This window comes from Oryzias melastigma, linkage group LG6 (genome assembly GCF_002922805.2).
Source record: "Oryzias melastigma strain HK-1 linkage group LG6, ASM292280v2, whole genome shotgun sequence".
In the NCBI taxonomy this organism is placed as follows: Eukaryota; Metazoa; Chordata; class Actinopteri; order Beloniformes; family Adrianichthyidae; genus Oryzias; species Oryzias melastigma.
The window spans coordinates 3,875,826-3,898,563 of record NC_050517.1 but is presented as its reverse complement, the minus strand read 5'-3'; the positions used below and the strand labels follow the sequence as shown (position 1 = coordinate 3,898,563).

The following is a 22,738-nucleotide window of genomic DNA, read 5'->3' as shown; positions in this document are numbered from 1 at the left end:
CAGGAGCCAGCTTTAAACCGGCCAATGAGGGCTAAGCTTTAAACCGGCCAATCAGGAGCCAGCTTTAAACCGGCCAATCAGGAGCCAGCTTTAAACCGACCAATCAGGAGCCGGCTTCAAACCGGCCAATCAGGAGCCGGCTTTAAACCGGCCAATCAGGAGCCAGCTTTAAACCGGCCAATCAGGCGCCAGCTTTAAACCGGCCAATCAGGAGCCAGCTTTAAACCGACCAATCAGGAGCCGGCTTCAAATCGGCCAATCAGGAGCCGGCTTTAAACCGGCCAATCAGGAGCCAGCTTTAAACCGACCAATCAGGAGCCGGCTTTAAACCGGCCAATCAGGGCTGAGCTGTAAACCAGTGATTCTTAACCATAGGGCCGCGGCCCATTCTTGGTCTTTGAGCGCCCTCTAGTGGCAACCGAAAAAATCTCTGTCCTGAACCTGTGGGCCGCGTGGACTGCGGGACCTGAATGCAGTTACCTCCCACTTGGTGGAAGTTATATTTATTTATTAAATTTCTTTACAAGGTCCTTTTAATGCTGCTGTTATAAGTTGGACGTCATAGTTTCGTACTGATCAATTGAAATTAATCTTTTAATTTAATAAAAGGGGAAAGATGAAATTTGATGTGACGGCTGCAAGCCAGAGCAGAGCGCCCGCGGTGGAGAGATAGATCGAATAGAAGCCGTCTGCTATTGCAAATCCCAGATGGAGGAAACAGATTATTATTTTATTTTGTTAAGGGGTCTGACACGAGTTTACTACAACAACTACCATTGTCAAAGAATCGCGGAAACTCAGCATTTCTCCGCTAAAGTCCCGCCTGCCGCTGTAACTGCGGTCAAGTGAGCCGCTGTTCGCTCAGCCGCGGTCAAGCCACCCGCGCTACAAAAAAGTCATGTGCCCGTATTACACGGTTTACGGCAGAGCATGAAACTCGGTGGAAGAGCTTTCTGTTGGAGCATTAGAACGTCAGATGTGCTCGGAGTAAAAAGCAAAAGAGAAATAAAATTCTATAAAAAAACTACGTATTCTATCAGTGCATATTTGTACTAATAATCCGTTATTTATTGTGTCATTTCTTATAAAGAAATGTTTAGAGTTTTCAATAATGAAGTTAAATGAAGTCATTTAAAAAATAAATTAGTCCATAATTCAAGGCCTTAGACAGAAAATGCTTGTTCTACAGGTCACCCTCTATTACCTCGAGGAGACTTCTGTACTTTCACTGTATAGTTTTTGAAAAAATAGTAGTTAAACTTTGGATTTTTGACGAGAAATATGTTACGATGGTCATCTTTGAATGTAAATAAATAGATTTTGGTCCATAATTCCAGGGCTTGGATACTATATCCTTGTTCTACAGGTCACCCTCTAATACCTCACAAAGACTTGTGTACTTTTACTGTATAGTTTAAAAAAATGTCTTTAAACTTTGCATTTTTGACGAGAAATAAGTCAAAATAGCCATTTTTGAATTTGAATAAAATGATTTTGGTCCATAATTCCAGGTCTTTGACACTATATGCTTGTTCTACAGGTCACCCCCTTTTAATTCACATAAACCTGTGTATGTTTACTGTATAGTTTTTGAAAAAATATTAGTTAAACTTTGCATTTATGACGAGAAATAAGTCAGAAAAGCCATATTTGAATTACAATAAAAAAAAATGTGGTCCATAATTCCAGGGCTTGGACACTATATCCTTGTTCTACAGGTCACCCTCTATTACCCCACAAAGACTTGTGTACTTTTACTGTATGGTTTTTGAAAAAAATGTCTTTAAACTTTAAATTTTTGACGAGAAATAAGTCAAAATAGCCATTTTTTTATGTAAATAAAAAGTTTTTGGTCCATAATTCCAGGGCTTGGACACTATATATTCTTGTTCTACAGGTCACCCTCTATTACCCCACAAAGACTTGTGTACTTTTACTGTATAGTTTTTGAAAAGTGAAAGTGAAAGTACAAAAGTCTCCTCGAGGTAATAGAGGGTGACCTGTAGAACAAGCATTTTCTGTCTAAGGCCTGGAATTATCGACTAATTTATTTTTTTAATTACTTTATTTAACTTCATTATTGAAAACTCTAAACATTTCTTTATAAGAAATGACATAATAAATAACAGATTATTAGTACAAATATGCACTGATAGAATACGTAGTTTTGTTATAGGATTTTATTTCTCTTTTGCTTTTTACTCCGAGCACATCTGACGTTCTAATGCTCCAACAGAAAGCTCTTCCACCGAGTTTCATGCTCTGCCGGTGTAGGTAGCAGATGTGCTCGGCCTGTCAGATTGGCTCGGGGGCTGGCGCATAGATGACGTGTAAGATTGTGATTGGTCCGGACCATTAGACCACTGTCACGTGACACGGGGAATGACACAGACACTTCCGCCATAACAATGCACGGATTCATCCCGAGTAAACAACAGAGGAGGAACAAATACATTAAGAATCACAAAAGGAGAAGGAATATTTGCAATCAGCCGCAAAAACCTTGACAACGAAATAATCCGATCAAGAGGAATAATCACAGGATAATGATCGTTATTTTAATAGAGAGAAATCAGGCTGGGAAGCATGACGTCTGAGCTAAAGTGGGTGCAAGCGAGTAGCATGCTAGCTTGTTGTTGGTCGTACATTAAAAAAAAGAAAGTAATTATTCTCACGTATTTTTTTCTAAATACATCCTGCCAATGTTGAACTTCTTTCTGGTCGCACGGACCGGATGAAGTCCCGCTAGAATATGCAGCTCACGTTCTGCTCCGTTACACAAACACTGAGGAGAGCAGACGTTAGAGAAGGAGCTGTCAATGCCAAAGTAATAAATAATAGCCCGAGCAGATCTTAACACTTTTTTTTCTTTTTTTAAAAATAAACTTTATTGTAAACGTCAGTTTCAGTACAGAAAAACAGCAAATTAGCCAACTCGTTTGTTACAGTTGTGTGATGTCATCACTAGTCGCAAGCCCCCGAGCCGATCTGACAGGCCGAGCACATCTGCTACCTACACCGTAAACCCTGTAATACGGGCGCATGATTTTTTGTAGCGCGGCTGAGCGAACAGCGGCTCACTTGACCGCAGTCCGCTTGTAATGAGAGACGAGCAGCAGAGTCGACGGACATGCTCCCACCTGGGTGCAGACCTGAAATCCAGCTGGATCAAACATGTCACAGGGGTGAACGTAAGCCGGAACGCTCCGGTTGTAAACAACCTGTCTCTACCTGTAGATGCATCATCAAGTATGGACATTTACAGTAGATACCTGTAAAGATGGATGCGTGGATGGAGGGATAGATCAATGGAAAGAGAGAGGACTAAAATATTTCTTGTTTCATGCACTGTTGTCAGTTATCTTTATTTTTGATAAAATATTGAAATGAAATGTTAGAAAATGTTTATTGGAGAGTCACCATACATGCTTCTTTTGACATTACTCCAAAATGCTGGAATTATTTGGAATTTGCCTTTTTATGACTATTTTTTAATATACTTTTTGTATGTAAAAAAAACCCTTTTGTTCTAGCTTGATGTATTATGACTCTATGACTTACAGATGACTGAACTTCCTCTGACTGAATGAATGTCAAATAGTCAGAACTTGTGTGGTTGGATCCTGACTATCACTCGACGGTGGTTGTGAATGTGCGTCATTGCGTTTGAAGAAGAGCAGCATTCATCCTGTCAGAGGAAAGGAGAACATGTTTCAGCTTTAGGTTGACTTGTGGAATGACTGTCACGCTCACACAGTTGTTCACACTATCCTGTATTTTCACTGGCCTTCCTTTAGAAATGTCAGTGTCACACAAGTCAAAAACATAGAAGCAGCGAGTCCTCCAGATGACATCCCTGAGATCGTCTGAGAGGAGGAAAGCTTTCATTTCCTCAAGTCAAATTCTCCTCCAAGTATTGCTTGTTATTGTAGTTTATCACCAACATACAATTGAATAACCCAATCCAAGCAGCACTTTTAGTTATTTCTTAAAAATCTCTAGGTGTCAGTGCTTTGGTTATTAGTTGTTTGTGTTCAGGTTTGTTGTTTTAAACTGAGATTCTGACTCCTGCTTTGAAAGAGAAAGACATCAGTGCAGCCATGAGTCATCGTCTGAGGCTGCTGTCTGGATTCTGTCTAAAGATGGTCCTGCAGCAGAGAACGTCTGACTTCCAGCTATAGAATACACAGCATAGATATTGCAATGTGCTTTGAAACTGGTCCTGGTACCTCAAACTATTTACAAGCTTCCTGAGAACAGCTGGTTGTTGCAGTGATGAGTTGACAGATGTTCTGTTGATGCCTTCAGTTCTTGATTGTTTGAATCGTGTTCAGGCTGTGTTCAGCTCTACCAATTATTTCACATTGAATTGACGTTTAAGTGATAAATAATGGAAACTGATTTATGTTTTCAGTGTTTTTATCATATGTTTTCTGAGCCGGTATAAATTGGAAATATGACATTTTTCCAGGTGTCTGTGGGATCTTTTGTTCGAGACTAAATCCATTTTTCCACTTCCACAGATAGACAGCATTCTGAAAGCAGGACATGCATGAGTCTTGGATTAATTTAATCTATTCCCCAACAAACCTAATGTATAGTTTTCTCTCCTTCAGTTACTTTGTGTCATATATTCTGATGGTGTAATGTAAGTATTTTTGTCATCTGTCAAACCAACAACCAACACTCACAGACGCACACAGACATGCAGACTCACAGGTGTGCGTGTACTCACAGGCGTGCACGTACTCACAGGCGTGCGTGTACTCACAGGCGTGCACGTACTCACAGGCGTGCACGTACTCACAGGCGTGAACACAAACAGGTGCGCACACACACACATGCAGGCACACTCACAGGCATGCGCGCGAACAGGTGCGTACACACTCAGACGTACACACACTCACAGACGTGCACACACTTAAAGGCGCCCACGTACTCACACAGGCACACGCACACACACATACGTGCACACACACAGCGAGCTTGCATGGAGAAATGTCATCTGCTCTGCATTTCTACATCTAGTCACAGGCTGTGAGAAATCATGTTGACGAGTTTGAATCGTTTTTTTTTCCTGACTCATGATGAATGGTTACATGCTCAGTGTTTATCAGCACATCAGCAGTTTCTGCACATTTTAGTAACTTTTGTCATATTTCTTCCTGGCATAAACATTATTGGAGTCATGGTCTTTCACAGGAAATGGTATTATTCATGCTCCATTCATTCCCCCAGTTAAAATGCTAAATCCTTATTATTCTAATACTAGTGATCAGGAATGACTCTAAAGAAGTCAAACCTGCACAGAAGCAGGGCCGGGAATCAGTGAATTTAAATACTTATAGAACTATAATAAGCACAATAAGGTAACCATTGATATTAAATAAGGTGTAATCCCTAATTTATGGGCTGCAGAAGAGAATCACCCATAAGCCATTGCTGCTGGAGACTGTTCTACTACACTCAGTTCTGGCAGTAAGTTTGTGTGTTTTTTCACACAGTTTTGGTCTTGTGCTTGTTAAATGGATAAGTGTAACATGTCATGCTGCCCTCCTCCTCTAAGTCCTTTATCACAGTTTTAGGATTTGGTTCATTTTTAAAAAAGTGGTGATCTGTTTAAACTCACAATCAAAGCGGATTGCACTTTTTTCACATGACTGTAGTCTCTAGATTCATTAAATTTAATGCCACTCTACAAATGGGGGGTTGGCAGACGTCCCAGCCATCGCTGAGGGAGACGGCATCAGGCAGGCTATTGTAATCATTTCACTCTGTTTTGTTCTGTTCTATCATTACTCTTTAAAAAAAGAAATATATGCACTTGTAAAGTCTGTGGTTGTGTGATAACAGAGACAAAAATAGTTTGGAACAAATGAATATGTTTAAGAAGTCACAACCACACTAGACTGTATGGTACGACAAACAACACAAAGGTGTTTCTCTGAGCCTGAAACTATAGACGTGATGCTCACCGGTGTTGTTTTCAACAGTTATCAAAGGTTTTGTGAAACATTTATTAAAAGTGAGCTCAATTCTTGTAGCTCCTGCTGCATTTTTACTAACTGGACCCCGAAGAGAGCGGAAGGGTTAACCCTTCCGCTCTCTTCGGGGTCCAGTTGACTCCAACCACATATTGATATGTGATTCCTTCCATGACAAAGGTGGACAGGATTTTATGTCTGTCATGGACATTAGTGAAACTCAAAAATCAAAGATAAAAAAAAGTTCAGTGCACTGTCTTGTGGGGTCCAGATGACCCCACTTTTAATGTAAACAAACTAAGGAGAGCGGAAGGGTTACGTATTTTGTTGTTTGTGTTTCACAAACAGATGGAAAAAAAAGTTAAAGTGATTGGCTTCCGCATCAAATGATGCATCTGTCTTTGTGTTAGAAGATCAGCGCAGCCTTTTTGCTTTTTACATCATATTTTCTGTGGTTTATGTTGTAGGAATTTCCTTTCGCTGAACATTTTATTTTTGTGGCCACTTCAAATGGAAGTTTAAAGTTATCTTTGTTTTTTTTGTTTTTTTGCTGTAGCTTTTTGAGTGGTTTAAGACACTTTACACACTATTTTTTATTAATGCAGCATGTCTCAAAAAAAGATGCCAATGTTCTTACATTTTGTCAACTAGCTTTTGTCAACTGACAAAACAAGATCTCCCTTGGAAACGCATGTTCAAGTGACCACTTCAAGGACAGGTCTTTGTAATTGTGCGTATTTGGGCTTCTGTGTACAAGATTCTCGTATTCATGCTAAGTTACACACATTTCAACAGTCGTTTTCAGTACAGCCATTAAAGGTGTCTTGACAGTTAAACCAGTTGAACTTTGACCAATCAGGGACTCGGATTGGGTAGTGATGTATGGATAGCATCTCTTTTAATTAATGTAACTAATGGAAGTATCAACTGTTTGAAAATTGATAAGGGAGGAGAAATTATTAATTGTGGTTTGGAATTCCATAACACCAAGTCTTTCATATATCGGAGTGGAGCTGAGAAAGAAAAAGATTCTGGTCATTTGCACTGCTTCACACCAAGCCTCTTCAGCTGTAGGTGGCAGACATGATCTAGTAAACAGTAGAAGAAGAAAAGAATGAAGAAGCCCCTCCCTGCTTGTCCAGTGTGAACACCAGGGGTTAAACATACGTTCAAGAACCTGCATTTAGTGTGCTTTTTGAACGTGAATCATAACATGCCCATCTTTCTGTAGCTTTAGATTTGACTGAATTTCTGCAGGTTGTAGCTGCAAAAATCAAAATGTTGGGCTAACAGATGCCTTAACTCTTTCTGTGAATACTATTGTCAAAGGTTGACAGTTAGTGAGCAATGTTGCTCCTAATTTTAGTGTCTCTTCTAATTGTATTTTTAAACCCCCTACAAGAAACAAGCAATTGAAAAGTAGTTTGACTTGCCTTTCTGCCACGGCTGCAGGTGACAGATAATTTACTGCCTGATGGCTTTCTGTGCCTTCGAGGAACTGAGGAAGGGAAGGAAGCGTAGCAGAAAGGGAGGGGTGTAATCATAAATCTTCTCAGTTCCTTGATCGAGTGTAGAGAAAGCTTTGAATTGAGGCTATTAACCCTTTGAGTTTTGACAGATATTTTATTTCATAAAACCCTGCTTTAGCCTAACTCAGGTCTTAATATGAAGTGCACCATGAAGCCTGTAAACAGCAGAGATATTCATGGACAGAGGATGTCTCTGGACCTTTGGAAGTAATCCAGTCCGTTTTAAAAGGGTCTATGCCACATGTGTCAAAGTCGAGGCCCGAGGGCCGGATCTGGCCCCCCGGGTAATTCTATCCGGCCCTCCAGATCATTTTAGTTTAATGTTATTATTACCCCGATTGGCTCATTTCTGACTTGTATATTTGTTATACTTGTTATATTTTTATGGAGAGTAAAATATTGAAATGTATTTAAGGTTTAAGTTGATTTTTTTGAATAATATTCCTGCCTTTTTATTATTCATAATTATGTTAAAAAGTTATAGTTTTAAAGTTTAAAAAATTGGCATTCTGTTAGCTTTTTGGACTATTTTAGCATTTACTAAGGTTCTTTGGCTATTTTGAAGTTTAGCTTATATTTCAGCTGCATGCTAGCTGTTTTGGCTAACCTAAGTTTATTTATTGATTTTTTGTTAGTTTTTAGGCTAATTTGGCATTTAGTTAATATTTTAGCTGGCTATCAGTTTCAGCATTTTTAGCTATTGGCTCTTAAGCATCTTAAGCGGCCAAATTCATCTTACAGCATTCATGCTAGCATTATTGCAGGTAATGCTATATATCTAGTTCATAATTATGTTAAAAGTTACAGTATTAAAGTTTTCAAAATTTGCATTAATCTAGCTTTTTGGACTATTTTGGCATCTGCTAAGATTTTTCTTTAGCTTTGTGCTAGCTGTTTTGGCTAATTTAGGCATTACTCAGTTTTTAGGTTATTTTGAAGTTTAGCTATTTTTTCAGCTACATGCTAACTATTTTGGCTAACCTAGGTTTTTATTTTTTATTTTTCTTTTTTGCTAATTTGGCATTTAGCTAATATTTAAGCTTGCTATCAACTGTAGCATTTTCAGCTATTAGCTTTAGGGATTTCAGCTATCAACTCCAGTGGCCAAATTCAGCTTACAGCATTCACACTAGCATTATTGCAGGTAATGCTAAGTATCTAGTTCATAATCATGATAAAAAGTTACTGTTTTTAAGTTTTATAAATGTAGTTTCAGAGCGTTCCATAAATGTTTATCCTGTTCGACCTAAGGTGTGTTTAGATTTTTGCCCCTTGTGTGATTGAGTTTGACACTCCTGGTCTACACACAGCATGTGACACTGTTTTCAGCTTTGTCTTCTCTTTCTCCAGACTGTTCTCCTGGTTTCCCCTAATGAGAGCATTACATATGTGATGATGATCAGGTACTATTTTGGACCTCACTGCAGGATAGGGAATCAGAACCACACTGATAAACAACCTCTCCAGATGCTTTCATTCTGTTCCCATTCGTAGTCTGTGAGTAATCTGACATGGACTTCTGTGTCCCTGGAGAGGTGTTCTACATATCGGCTCACAAACCAATGGGTCTTTGTATGAATTTCCAGGATTTATAGCTGACATAAAGGACCTGAGGTGACTTTGGCCTCAGCATTGATACATTCCTCTGTGGGCTTTTATGAGCTGGCAATCACAGTTGATGGGTTTAACATGCTAATTGTAATTGATGGTCATGAATTCTGAGTGCATCTCTGAGATCTTACACTGTTGTGCAAATGAAAGACTGTTTTACATTTGTCGTCACATTAAACCCACTGCTTAGACTTTCTGTGGGATGATTTATTGAGCAGGTCTCCTTCCTCTCTTGGTTATTTGATGCAGCATTGAGGGAAACGTATTTGTTTTCATGTTAAAAATAATTTTACAAAATTTACTGTAACTGCTGTCAGTAATTCTGCTTTGATGGTGATGGGAGTTTTTTTTCCCTTTAGGCAGATAGCTAATGTGGCGTTGTCTGGATGTGTTCATGCAAACAGTGTTATCAGACTGATCAATACAACAGTGCAGACACTGCGACTGCACTTGGCTGTTGGATTTGGAAGTGCTCAGCTGTGAGTCACAGACCAGCAGATATGATATGCCTACAATCTTCTGTCAAAACTGATGAGAAATACTTCCTGTACGGATTCATTCTGAATCCTTGATTGTATTTTTAACCATTTAACACTGAAGCTCCTGTGTTTATGTTCTTTGATTTACTGTAAGTTTTAAATTTTAAACACGATCGACTTCAGAATCTACGGGAATTATCGTGTTAATGGTTGAAATGTTTTAGTATGTTAAAGATTTTGTGTTTAAGCATCATAGACTCAGGTGTTAAAGGATTAAATAAAAACAGATATTTTTGCTTTTGCATCACAACTAACACCACGTCCAGTTTGACATTTAATACTTTGTAGTTTTTTTAAACTCAAACCTGCAGGTGAAAATGTGAGTACTTTTGAAGTAAACCCCGTTGTTGTTGTTTTTTAATTATTTAGTCACATTTTGATAGCTGTGCTCTTAACCCTGAAAGAAAAGACCAAATACATTAAACTCATGTCAAGCAAAGTCAATACAAAATCAATAAAAGTAAAAATAACTAGAAAAGTTGCATTACGTGTGATAATGCTAATGGGAATGGTTTTTGCTAAAACGTAGTCGCTGAAGATGCTGAAGCTTTTAACTGAAAATGGTGACACAATTTCCTTTAAATGCTGAAGGGATTTACTGAAAATGCAAAAGTCATTTTGCAAAATGTTAAATTTGCTAAAATACTAGAAATTACTTTTAAGAACTATGACAGAGCGCTGAAGGTGACCTAAATTTATGAAAAGTTTGTAGTGCAATTGCTTAAAAATCCCTAATACATGCTAATTTTGCAAAAATATTTAGTGTGTTGCTTAAATATGAGCTAAATTCCAAACTAGCCCAAAAACATTAGAAGATACCAAATTAGCCAAAAAAGCTAGCACATTGCTTAAATACTAGCTGAACTCCAAAAGAGCCTAAAATTCCTCAGTAAACTAAATTAATCATAAACATTAGCCTGCTGCCAAAATAGAAGCTAAACTCTAAATTAAACTATAAAACCTCAGTAGATAACAAATGAGCCCAAAACGTTTAATAATAGCTAAACTCCAAACTAGCATAAAAAACCCTCAGGAGATGCTAAATTAGCCAAAAAAGCTTATACATTGCTTAAATACTAACTAATCTCCAAAATTGCCTCAGTAAACTCAGTCAAAATAGTTAGCATGTTGCTAAAATAATAGCTAACTTAGAAATTAGCATAAAAAGTAGAGACTTTAGATGCCAAAATAACCAAAAAACCTATCACTTGTTAAATATTTAAATACTAGCTAAACTTAAAAATACCCTCAGTAAACTAAATTAAACGTTAGCATGTTGCTAAAATATTAGCTTAACTCCAATTTTTTTGAAAATTACTATAAAAGATGAAAACATAGCCCATAAAAATATTTAAAGACTTGTTACAAATCTACTTCACATTTTGAAATCAAGGACTTTATCATTCATTTCCTATGGAGAATATTTTACTTTTAATGAAAACCAAAAATACGAGCAGTAATGTTCTGAACAAGCTGGACGTTTTGATACCAAGATTGGTGAAAGTCCTGAAAATTTGGGTTTTTATGTGCCGAAAAACATATGGAAAGAAGCAGGAGAATCACTATAGTGTGAATCCTTACTAAACAATCACACAATTAAAAGCCATTTTCAGGATAAAAAAGTAAATCGTAGTGCCAGTTAATGGACATTCAAACTGAACCCATAAGAGCTCACTGTGACATCAGTGTGACAGAAAAATATCCTGAATGTGATCTGTGGTCCACCTGGTTTGTGGTATACAGTATATTACACTTTATTTTGTTCTTAAGGAAAAACTTATGGGTTAATGCTTAAATGTGCATTGGCTCGGACAAGCATTTACTTTTTGTTTTTGTTGTTTTTAACATGTTCTTGTCGCATTTCTCTGATGATGGAGGACATTTATTGAAAAGATTCATATTAATATTGCATTTCTGACCATTTTATGTTTTTAAATTGTGGTGAATCAGGAGCTGACAACAACTGTTGTTTGAAAAAGATTGTTTTTGTGATGTAGAAAATACTTTGGGACAGCCACAAGCTACCTGCTCCGTGTTCTCAGGATTCAGAGCTGAATTTCTAATGAGCTCTGGCCACTCTGCAGAAACCATGTCTTATAACATACTTCTTTTTAATTGTGTCTAAAAATGCAATTTTCACAGTAGAAAGACCACTGGGAACGCTTTGACTTAAATTAAATTGATTGAATTCAAGTAAATAAATATATTTAGTTAGATGAACTCCCCTGTCATGTTACAGCCTGTCCTGGGAAATAGTTCATCCAATGATTTGTCATTTGCTGTCCAGACTCAGCCCTGCTTTAGTGCTGGGAGCTGCTGCTGAGGTGAACACAGTCTATTGATTGCATTGGAAGAGTGTGATTGTTTCACATGCTGCTGCTCTGCTTCTCATCAGGGTTAAGCTTCTGCTGCTGACTGCTAAGCATCTCCTCTAAACTACGTGAAGGACAGAGCTTTCATCAGGTTGTTTTAGTGGTTTTAGAGATAAAACAGACTTCAATGTAAACAGACAGCCCCCATCTGACGCCCTTTAACCCGCTGAAACGGGTTGTAGTGTGAATGCATGCTCACACTGGATATAATCATGGGCTTTGTTGTTTTACTATAAAAGATTATTTCATCTTTTATAGTAATTTTCAAAGAAATTGGAATTATACTGATATATTTGGCTAATTTGGCATCTATTGAGGGTTTTTTATGCTAATTTGGGGTTTAGCTAATATTTTAGCATCATGCTAATATATTTGGCTAGATTGTTATCCACTGGGTTTTTTAAACTAATTTAGAGTTTAGCTTCTAAATTAGCAACATGCTAATGTTTTCAACTAATTTACTTTATGAGAAATTTGAGGCAATTATGGAGTTTAGCTAGTATTTAAGCTAGGTGCTAGTTTTTTTTGGCAAATTTGGCATCTTCTGAAGTTTTTTTATGCTGATTTGGAGTTTAGCTATTATTTTAACAACATGCTAACGTTTTAGGCTAATTTGTTATCTGCTGGGGTTTACGGCTAGTTTAGAGTTTAGCTTCTATTTTAACAACAGGCAAATGTTTTTGACTAATTTAGTTTACTGAGGAATTTTTGGCTATTTTGGAATTTAGCTAGTGTTTAAGCAATGTGCTAGCTTTTTTTTTTGTTGGCTAAATTGGCCAAAAAGGTTTTTTGGGCTAATTTGGAGTTTAACTCACTAAATATTTAGCAAAAATGGCATGGATTTAGAATTTTTAGGCAATTTTACTACAGCATTTTTCAGAAATTTTGGTCAACTTCAGCATTCTTTCATAGTTCTTTAACGACATTTCCAGTCTTTTAGCAAATTTAAAAAAGGTTTTGCATTTTGAGCAAATCCTTTCAGCAATTAAAGAGATCTAAACATCTGATGGTCTGTATGAGTGAAAACATACCAGCTCAAAAACCTAAATCTGGGTGTGGAAACTGGTTATGAGGTCACCAGCATTGTTCACTCAGTCAAATGCTTTTACACTCTGACTGAGGCTTAACTGACGGAGGCCCGGGCCGGGCCGGCGCTGTTCAGCGTTTGTGCTGAGCCCTACATTTTGGGTCCTGCATGTTTTGCGGCTTGCTGTGGGTGGGGTGAGTGGGAGGGAAGGGGTCCTGCAGTCACCCATTAAATTCCACACTGGGCTGGGAAAGTGGTGGACCACGGCCCAGCAGGGTGGAGAGGTTAGACCCAGATCGTAAGTCCGTTTCCCCTCCGGGGGGGGGGATCGGCCTCTGGACGGGGGGTGTGAACAGAGTGCTGGTGGTGGGGGGTGAAAATCCAGTGTGAAAGTTTCAGTGTTTACAGTTCATGTGAGGTTGCTAATTTAGTTTCCCCATGTCTCTCCTCTCTCTGTCACTGCAGTCATAACCAGAGGAGCACATCATTCTGCCATCCGGTAACCGGGCACATCTCCCCGGAAAACATGGACTTCATCCTCCAAGAGCAGTAAGTGACTCTTTCTAACATCAAACTGTATTTATAGTACTGAACAGCACACATTGTTGTCATACTGGTTATTTCTTCAAGTTATCTTTTATGGGTAAATCCTGAGTTAAAGAAGAAAAAACATATAAAACGTTTAATCTGTCAGTGGATTATCTTTTGATCATTGTTGCTTGTAGTATTTTACTGATAATACTTAACAGGGACATTTTTAATATTCTTCTGCAGTCACTTATCAAGTTTGCTTCCAGAAAAGTTGTTTCTTGCACACATTTTCCAGGTCATGATTTAATAAAAATACTGAATTATGAAAGTGTTCATGAATTCTCTGAGTACACGGTGTACTGCTGGAGTGCTCTTACTGTGTTGGTGCTGCAAAAATCCACATTTTCAAGTGTTTTTATTCAATTTCTTAACTTTACAATTTTAAAGAGCTTAACAATTGTTTAAAAGAAATGGGGGGAAACATTGAGAGCAGTCAACCTGTGATCAGGAGACTGCAGGTCCGATTCCTGCTGTGTGTCACAGTGTTCTTGGGCTAGACGTTGAACCGCACAATGTTCCTGGTGGGGATTAGTTGGTGTTCAACTGTGGAGCCACCATCAGTTGTGAACTAGAGGTGTTACGGATCACAACGCTCACGGTTTGGATCGTATCACGGTGTTAGCGTCACGGTTCGGATCGTATCACGGTGCAAACGTCACGGTTCGGATCGTGTCACGGTGTTAGCGTCACGGTTCAGATCGTGTCACGGTGTTAGCGTCACGGTTCGGATCGTATCACGGTGTTAGCGTCACGGTTCGGATCGTGTCACGGTGTAAGCGTCACTGTTCGGATCGTATCACGGTGTAAGTGTCACTGTTCGGATCGTGTCACGGTGTAAACGTCACGGTTCGGATCGTATCACGGTGCAAACGTCACGGTTCGGATCGTGTCACGGTGTTAGCGTCACGGTTCGGATCGTATCACGGTGTTAGCGTCACGGTTTGGATCGTGTCACGGTGTAAGCGTCACGGTTCGGATCGTATCACGGTGTAAGCGTCACGGTTCGGATCGTGTCACGGTGTTAGCGTCACGGTTCGGATCGTATCACGGTGTAAGCGTCACAGTTCAGATCGTATCACGGTGTAAGCGTCACAGTTCAGATCGTATCACGGTGTAAGCGTCACGGTTTGGATCATGCCACGTTTAGTCGACTAATCAACTATTAAAATAGTCAATAACTAATTTAATAGTTCATTAGTCGTTACTTTATATTATATGGAGTCACATTGTTGTAAAGTTGAACAAAGTCATAAATGCACTTTTTTATGTTTGAGTCAGTAAGACCAAAACTAGTTCCTTTTTTCAGTCATTAACCTTACTGTCAGGATTGGTGGTGTAGGACCCAAACGCAGGAGACAGGACATGGTGGCAGAAACTCAAAGATTTACTTAATAAACTCAAACATAACAAAACCAGGAGAACACAAACCAGTGACGTGACATAACAGAACAGGAATCAGTGCGGTTAAATACCAGCCCGGTAATCAGCAACAGGTGAAACCACTGAAGCAAAGAAAACAAAACAGAGGAACAAAAACCGGAAATGTGAAAACCCCAGATGAGCCGTCCTGGCCCCGAACCTGACATAATGATGGTTAAGGTGTGTGCTTCACATCTGGTTTACACTTGACCCGATTAGTCGACTAATTGAAAAAAATAATCTGTGATTAGTCGACGATTAAAATCATCGTTTGTGGCCGCACTATTCGCGGTACATGTGTGGGCTGAACCGTGGCTGGTGATTGGTTTCCGTTACAACCCCAGTGTGATAATGTGCATGAATGGAACTGTGAAGTAAAATGTTTTGGACCTTCTTAGAAGGTAGTAAAGCACTATAGAAATATCCACTATTTCTTGAACCATTAAATCTGATACAATTGTTCCATTTATTATCAAAGTTTGGTCAATATTTATATTATTTAGAATATAAAAAATGAATACTTAAATAGCAACAAAAACTATTGACATTCTTATCTGCTGATTTCTACCCAGATAGTTTAAAGCTGGTACGAACTTTCAGGATTGCACAATCTCCAAAAACTTTACCACAAACACATTATGCTAAACTGATGTCAAAGTCTCATTTGAACTTAAATTCATAATCCTCAACAGCCACTTTCACAGAATTATTAATTATCATTACAATTTAAATGAGATTTGAGCAGCTCAAAAACAGGAAATGTCACTTGTGCAGAAATGAGAGGCAGAAATTCATACAGGACAGGGCTGTGAATGTTGATGTGTTAGCACGTGTGATTAATAGAACATAATGAATTCATTAATATGTATTAACAACCCCAGACGTCCTGCTGTGCAGCTGTGAGATCAGCGTAATAAACTCTGTCTAAAATAGACTTTTTTTACATTCTGTGATTTTATTAAATTCAAGATATATTATGGTATTTATTGGTAGTTTTTGGACTACAGTGATCTTTTATTTTAATAAATGAGGGAGAACAAACATCAATCTAACGGCTGTAATGAAGCAGCAGAGCACCTACTATGGGGGGCGGAGCCTAACGGAGCTGTCTGCTATTAGAAATCCAACAAGAGAACCGACCTTTATTTTGTTTTGGGATGGAGATTGTCATGACTTTTCCACAATAACAAGCACCAGCGTTGTCTAAAAATTAAGGAAACTCTGTGGTTCACCGCGAAAGTCCTGCCCACCGACGCCGCGGGAGATGAGCAAACTTCTACCAAATAAATGTTTTATAATTTGTCACAAACATAATGAAGAAAATATATAAGGAAAAAATAAAAAACACACAATTCCAGGAGAAATGTCAAATAAACAGCCGAGAGAAATTCTTATTTTGTGGACTGGATTTTAACCTGGATTTTTTTTGTATTTTCATTCAAAAATATGTTGATTAGTTTTTGACAAATTTATTCTTGTTGCTTTTTTAGAAAATTACACCTAAAACTTTCATTCTATGTTGTAAAAACAGTGTGTTAAATTTTTTGGGGGTTTCCACAGAAAAATTAATACCATTTTCCCAGATGGAATTTTCTTTTTTTACATGATTTTATGCCTACTTTTTGAATATAACATAGAAAAAAGACAAAATAAAGGTAGTGTCACATAGGAGAGGTTGTGCTGATTAAAATGATACCAAATAAGCAACCAAGGAGTCTTTTAATTTGAAAATAGAGGTAAATTCAAAAGTTGACAAAAACTTGAGTTTTCGAGCCTTAAAGGGTTAAAAATAAACGTTCTAAATGTACAACTTTGTGTGTAATTTCATATTGTGTTTATTTGTTGATAATAATTGGCTGAAAAATGATATGTAACAAAAAAAATCAGTGATGATTAATCACCATTAATTTTTTCCAGATTTGCTATTAATCAGTTCATTTTTGTATCGATTCTCGGCCCTAGTACAGGAGCATAATTACAGCAGTTTAATACATATTTGTTAAAAAACGAACTGCTAAAAACTTTAAAGAAAGACTTGTTAGGGCGTGAGAGCATGTGGTGCATACTGATGTGCTGTGATGATCCTGAGAGATCATTGATGTTTTACCCCTTTGGGAGACGGTAGAGATCAGCTCCACCAGAGCAGTCAGGCTTTCACGCTTCCTCTGAATGCTCAGGCTCTCTCTAAGATTTACACAAATCATTTGCATCCATTTCAAAATCAAAAAGTTTAGGTTGCGACAGGTTCAATTTAGCCAGGATTTTCCTGTTGTTTATCTTTCAGATGAGAGAAAATACCATTTCTAACAGATTATTAAAATGATTATAAAACTCTCACTTTCAGAAAATAAGTCCGGATTTTATTTTATTATGCCAACATTTGAATGTTTTTCTTCTTGAATGTTTTAATTAATTTATATACATAATGTTAGTTTGAGCTCTCCAGACGTTTGATGATGACAGCCCAGTCCTGAGCTGGTTCTGGTTCAGTACTGGTTCAGTACTGGTTCTACACATGCATCCTCTCCGGGTTTTTCTTCACTCCGTCTGAGCTAAACTCACTCTGATGGAGTGAAAGACAATTATTAGAACCTGAGCAGCTTAGAATCTGATGAGAGAGCACATTAAAATGTAATGTTTGAAGCAACCTTTTTTCTCTTTTCATTTCCTCTCCTCCGTCAGCATCTCATTGCTCTCCATTTCCTCTGTTCTCCACATCTGCCTCCTTAATAACTTAAGCTGTCACTTTGCCTCTTTTTGCCCCCTCCCCTTCAGGATTTCATGCATTTTGTAAGTGATCAAAAGCACATTTATTTTGAAGTGAAACAGGAGAAATACGCTAATATGAAGGAGTCGTGGATGACAGGAAAACTGTCAAAGACAACAGTGAACTGCACTTGGGGATCAAAATGACACATTGTTCTTTCATTTTGGACTTAAACATGAACATGTCAAATGGACAGTTTTTTATAATTCAGCTCTCGGCAGGGCAGGAATTTACTGGTGTGTTCCACAGCATTGCATTTCTAGAGATAACTTATTTCATGGATTCTTAAGGAGAATGTATCCATACTTACAGAGAAGTGTCTATCTGAAAGGTAAGAATAAAACCACTTAAGAACATATGGAGTCAATAAATGGAATAAATTGGGCACAGAAATTAAAACGCTATAACAGTATCAAGTTTTAAAAACTGCAATAAAAACAGTCAAATCAATGACCATAAATCTGTCTTCCACAAATAACAACTACTCATCCCCGAGGTATGGAATTCATTTTGTGCTGGTTTATTTTGGTAATTGTACATTTTTGAGCAGCTCGAGATAATTTGTGCTTTTAACACATAAAAGATCAAACTTTTTACCAAAGTTTAGTTTGCATATAAATCTGTTCATTCTGGAGGTAGAGTTGATCAAACAAGACGTCTTCAGGTCAACAGGATGTAAAAACCTACATAGTTTATCATCTATGTGAACCTCAGACATCAATTTATACATTTAACTAATCTGAATTAAATGAATGATAATTAAGTCATCATTAATTAAAAAAAATGCTATTTTATTTTTATTTATTTTTTTGTTCTTTTCTCCTCTTTGTCCTCATCAGTCTTACTCTGCTGGGTTTTGTTATTTTAGTTTAGATCTTGGTAGTCTTAGTTTTCAGGCTTTATTTATTTGTTTGCTTTAGGTAGTTTTGGTTATGCAGTCATTATCAGGAGCTGCTGACTCTGATGGTCGACATGTCTGGGTCAGCAGTCTCCATGACTTATTTTATGTTTGACCAAAGAGCCACCATGGAGAGATAAAAGAGACACATGAGGATCTGGAGCTGCAGGCTGCAGACTCCTGGTCTAAACAAAGCCTCAGTTCAGAGAGAAAGTTCTCCTCTTACTGCTTGTTTTTGTCCAGAAGATGAAGAAACGTTTGTTTGAAAGAAGCCTGCGCAGTGATGCAGAACGTTTGGGCAATGTGACCGAAATGTTATTTTCAGGTGTAGTTTATCACTTTTTAATCCATACCCAACAGCCAATCAGAATCGAGTATTCACCCGAACTATGGTATAAGACTTGAATAACAGCTAACAGGTTGTTCAGGATTCAAATGTGCCTTTTAGACAGACACTAGATAACTATCAAGCTGTTTGTTATCGACTTATTAACCATACATTAATGATTTATAACTGTACATTAATAATTAGTAATAGATCATGAACAAGATGTTAATAAATTACTTAATAATAAGTCTAATGATAAGAGTCAGTTATTCTAAAGTTGAAAATGGTCCTAATTTACTAACTGTTAATAAATTAGCAATACCTTAAATTACGTGAAACCCATTCTTAACAAGTCATTAGTAAATCATTAATTAACAGTTTGTTCATGAACTGTTACTGATCAATAAGTTATACTTTTAAACCATTCACATAGTTAACAGATCATTTATAACTAGTTAACTAACAGCTTGTTGGTTATCTACGGTCTATGTTTTAGACGGATGTATAAATCCTTAAACTGTGAACTATTATTTTAACATGTCATTAATAGAACGTTAACTAACAGTTTATTAATGATTTGTTAACTATCTATAACAGATTGATAATATAAAGTGTTACCCCCTTCATTTTTGTTCCAAGATTAAATGGAGCATTTTACTACTTTAGATCTTCTATCTGTACCCCCCCCCCCCCAATACTCCTACTCACTCTCTCTCCCTTTCTCTCCCGTACTTCCGATGATGATGATGATGATGATGATGATGATGATGGAGCAGGTTACATTTCTCATTTGCTCTGTTCTGATGGATCTGTCATAGTAGCAGCCGCGTAGGTGTGAAACACGCCTGACTAAACCACTTAAAAAGCGCGTCAGTGCAACACACACTCTTCAACCACCCGTGTGTGTGTGTGTGTGTGTGTGGTCATAAAAATAGATTTTGTTCCCATTTCTAATGGAAGAGCTGGTGTATACTCTGTGTCCTCTTAGAAAATATGGAACATCCTTTCATGGCTGTGTGTGACATTGTGTTTGTGAATGTCAGGATGGAGATGGCTGTGAAACACACTTTACTAATGTCCAACGGAGGCCGTTTTTTAATCTCTGCAGTAAATAATTCAGTGTAATGCACTGAAGTCAAAGGGGATTACAGTTGCACATTAATACCGATGAAAACTTTTATGAAGACAGCTTAAAAGAAAAGCTTGACAGCTCTTCTTACTGTGGTTTGCAAGACACAATAATTCAAATACCGAGCCTTTGTTTCAGACGGTTCAGCCTTCAGGACATTTTTATTTCCAAACCAATAACCTTTAATCATAAAAGCATTTCGCTCAATAAAAACAAACACAATTTGTTCTTGATAACCAAAGGAGAACTGATTGTTTTTCTAAATATCTAAGTGCAGTCTTCACACCTCGTGTGCACAGTCACATCTTCCACAGCCACAATAGGATGAATTAGTGTGAATATCCAAGGAGAAATTCCCCGGGGAGGAATTCTGTTGAAGAGTGTCAACATACACCGCCCCATGAGCGCAACAACTCACTTGACTTTCTTCTCCTCCGTCGGTTTAGCTGTCAAATGTGAATTTATCCCTTTTTCATATTTTTTATAAACAGTGTTCCCTTCCTAAAAATAATCCTTTACAAGGTAAATCCACAAAATATGGTTTTATTTATTTTAAGGCTGTAAAGCTCCTCACTACACACTTTTGACACTTTTCTCTGACATTTTCTCTTTTCTCTCTTGTTTAAACTCTCAAAGTTCAAACCTTCATAGAAAATAAGTCCAGGATTACAGAATGAAAGCAAAGATCTGATCAAAAATACATGTAGATTTGAAGGGGGGCTGGGCGATATGGAATTTTTTACTACCACAATATCATTTTTCCCACATTGTTCGATAATGATATTTATCACGATGTTAACCAAATAACTGTATTTGTCAAATGTGAACGCTCTATGGCTCATAACAGGTTATTTAGATCTAAATATGTATTTCCTTTTGTACTTTAAATATAACAGATGCACGGAAACAGCAACTTTTTTTGTTGTTTTTTCTAGATAACTAAGAAATAAATCTAGCAGCCAAACAATTTTTTTAACCTGCCAAATTATAACAGCATTTTACATCAAAATAGCTACGGCATTGTACTATAAAACTTTTTTTTCTGGTTATTTTCTTAAGAAAATGACATGATATAAAATGAATTTATAAATGTTATGAACACATCTTTATTGTCATCTAACTCAAATTCAAACATGCTGACAAAACAAGGACAGATTTACCAAGATTTCCTAATTCTGCCTTCAGGTATATGAAATCTTAACAAAAAAACAGTCTGAAATCAGTCATGTTTTGGAATATTATTAAATAATCTTTGACATTAAAACTGCACCTTTAAGGGGCGGAGTATTAAGCACAACACCTGACAGGTAATGCTCCAGAGGCAGCTAAAACCCTCAATTATGTTATCATTTAGAAAACATGTTTTTTTATCAAAGTTTTATGAATTAATCTTGTATTTATCCAGCATGTCTTAAAGACCCGTCCATGAAAATACTGTCCGACGTTAAACCGGGCAGTGATTACATAAAGGAGACACACGAAGGAGGAGGATATCATTAGCGCTAGCGTGTTAGCATTAGCGTCTAACAACAGCGCTGTCTCCAAAGCAACACATTTTATGAATCTGTCTGTTGCTGCTTTAAGTGAAGCAGCTTTATGCTCCAGATCCGACAGGATTCAATTCAAGATCTCCGCATGTTCTAATGTTTCTACACCCAAACTAGACGGTACACAGGTGAAGTGACCGCGGGGGCGGGATGTGTCTCCCGCCGCGGGCAGTCAGACCCCCCCAGAGGAGGAAATGACTAAAGACATTCACCAAAAGAAGAGCTCATAAACACAACTATTTAGATGCAAGCCTTTACTCCCCAAGCAGTGACCAACCCTCTAACTTTTACTCGCCAAAAAGGAGAAAATGTTAGCAGCTGGCGAGCGTTTTTCTAACCCTTCAAAATAAAAGCGTACCATGATAAACTAATTTCCTGTCAAAAATGTTTTATTTTGATAAATAGACTTGTGTTAATTTGAAAGCAGAAGACATTCGGTGTGGAGGAGACTGATTGACACGTTCAAGAACGAATCAGGACACAGAAGAAGACAAACCCAAAGAAAACATGGACACATGCAGCGTCCATCTGAAACAGAAAATATGATTTTGTGTTGATTAGAATCAGCACAACCCTCCACTGATATTGTTTTTACAATCACCTTTTGACCTGAAACTGAGCAGTGTTTTCACTGCTATGACTCTTTCATATGGTTTTCAGAAAGAAATGTGTTGAATGATCAGCCATTCTAGTGTAGAAGTATTTAAGTCATTCAGGAGATTTTGATAATTACTTTCCAAAACTCATCAGACATTCATCTACGAGGATCAAACAATCTGTTTTCATCAACTTTTAATGAGTATTGTGTTTGAAAAAATCTGTGTTACTTCATCCTTTCGAATGACCTTTACTACTTAGTCATACTTTAGCTCGGATAAAGGAGAATCTCCACAGATCTGATTAAGATTGACATTTGCACAAGTGGCAGCGATAAGTTATTCTTCCATGTTGGTTTTGGACTCCACCCACTGACCACATCATCAACATATCAACACTG

The 22,738-nt window shown here is 37.6% G+C and overlaps 1 protein-coding gene across 8 annotated transcripts in view; it reads left to right on the top strand.

Annotated features, from left to right (window-relative positions):
- plekha7a (pleckstrin homology domain containing, family A member 7a) overlaps positions 1 to 22,738 on the top strand; it is a 186,547-nt gene that overhangs the window by 91,101 nt on the left and 72,708 nt on the right. For all 8 annotated transcript variants that reach the window (XM_024281145.2, XM_024281141.2, XM_024281137.2 and 5 more), the window contains one exon: positions 13,528 to 13,611. In XM_024281145.2, the coding sequence (XP_024136913.1) occupies positions 13,528 to 13,611 (84 nt within the window). The remainder of the gene's footprint in view (positions 1 to 13,527; positions 13,612 to 22,738) is intronic.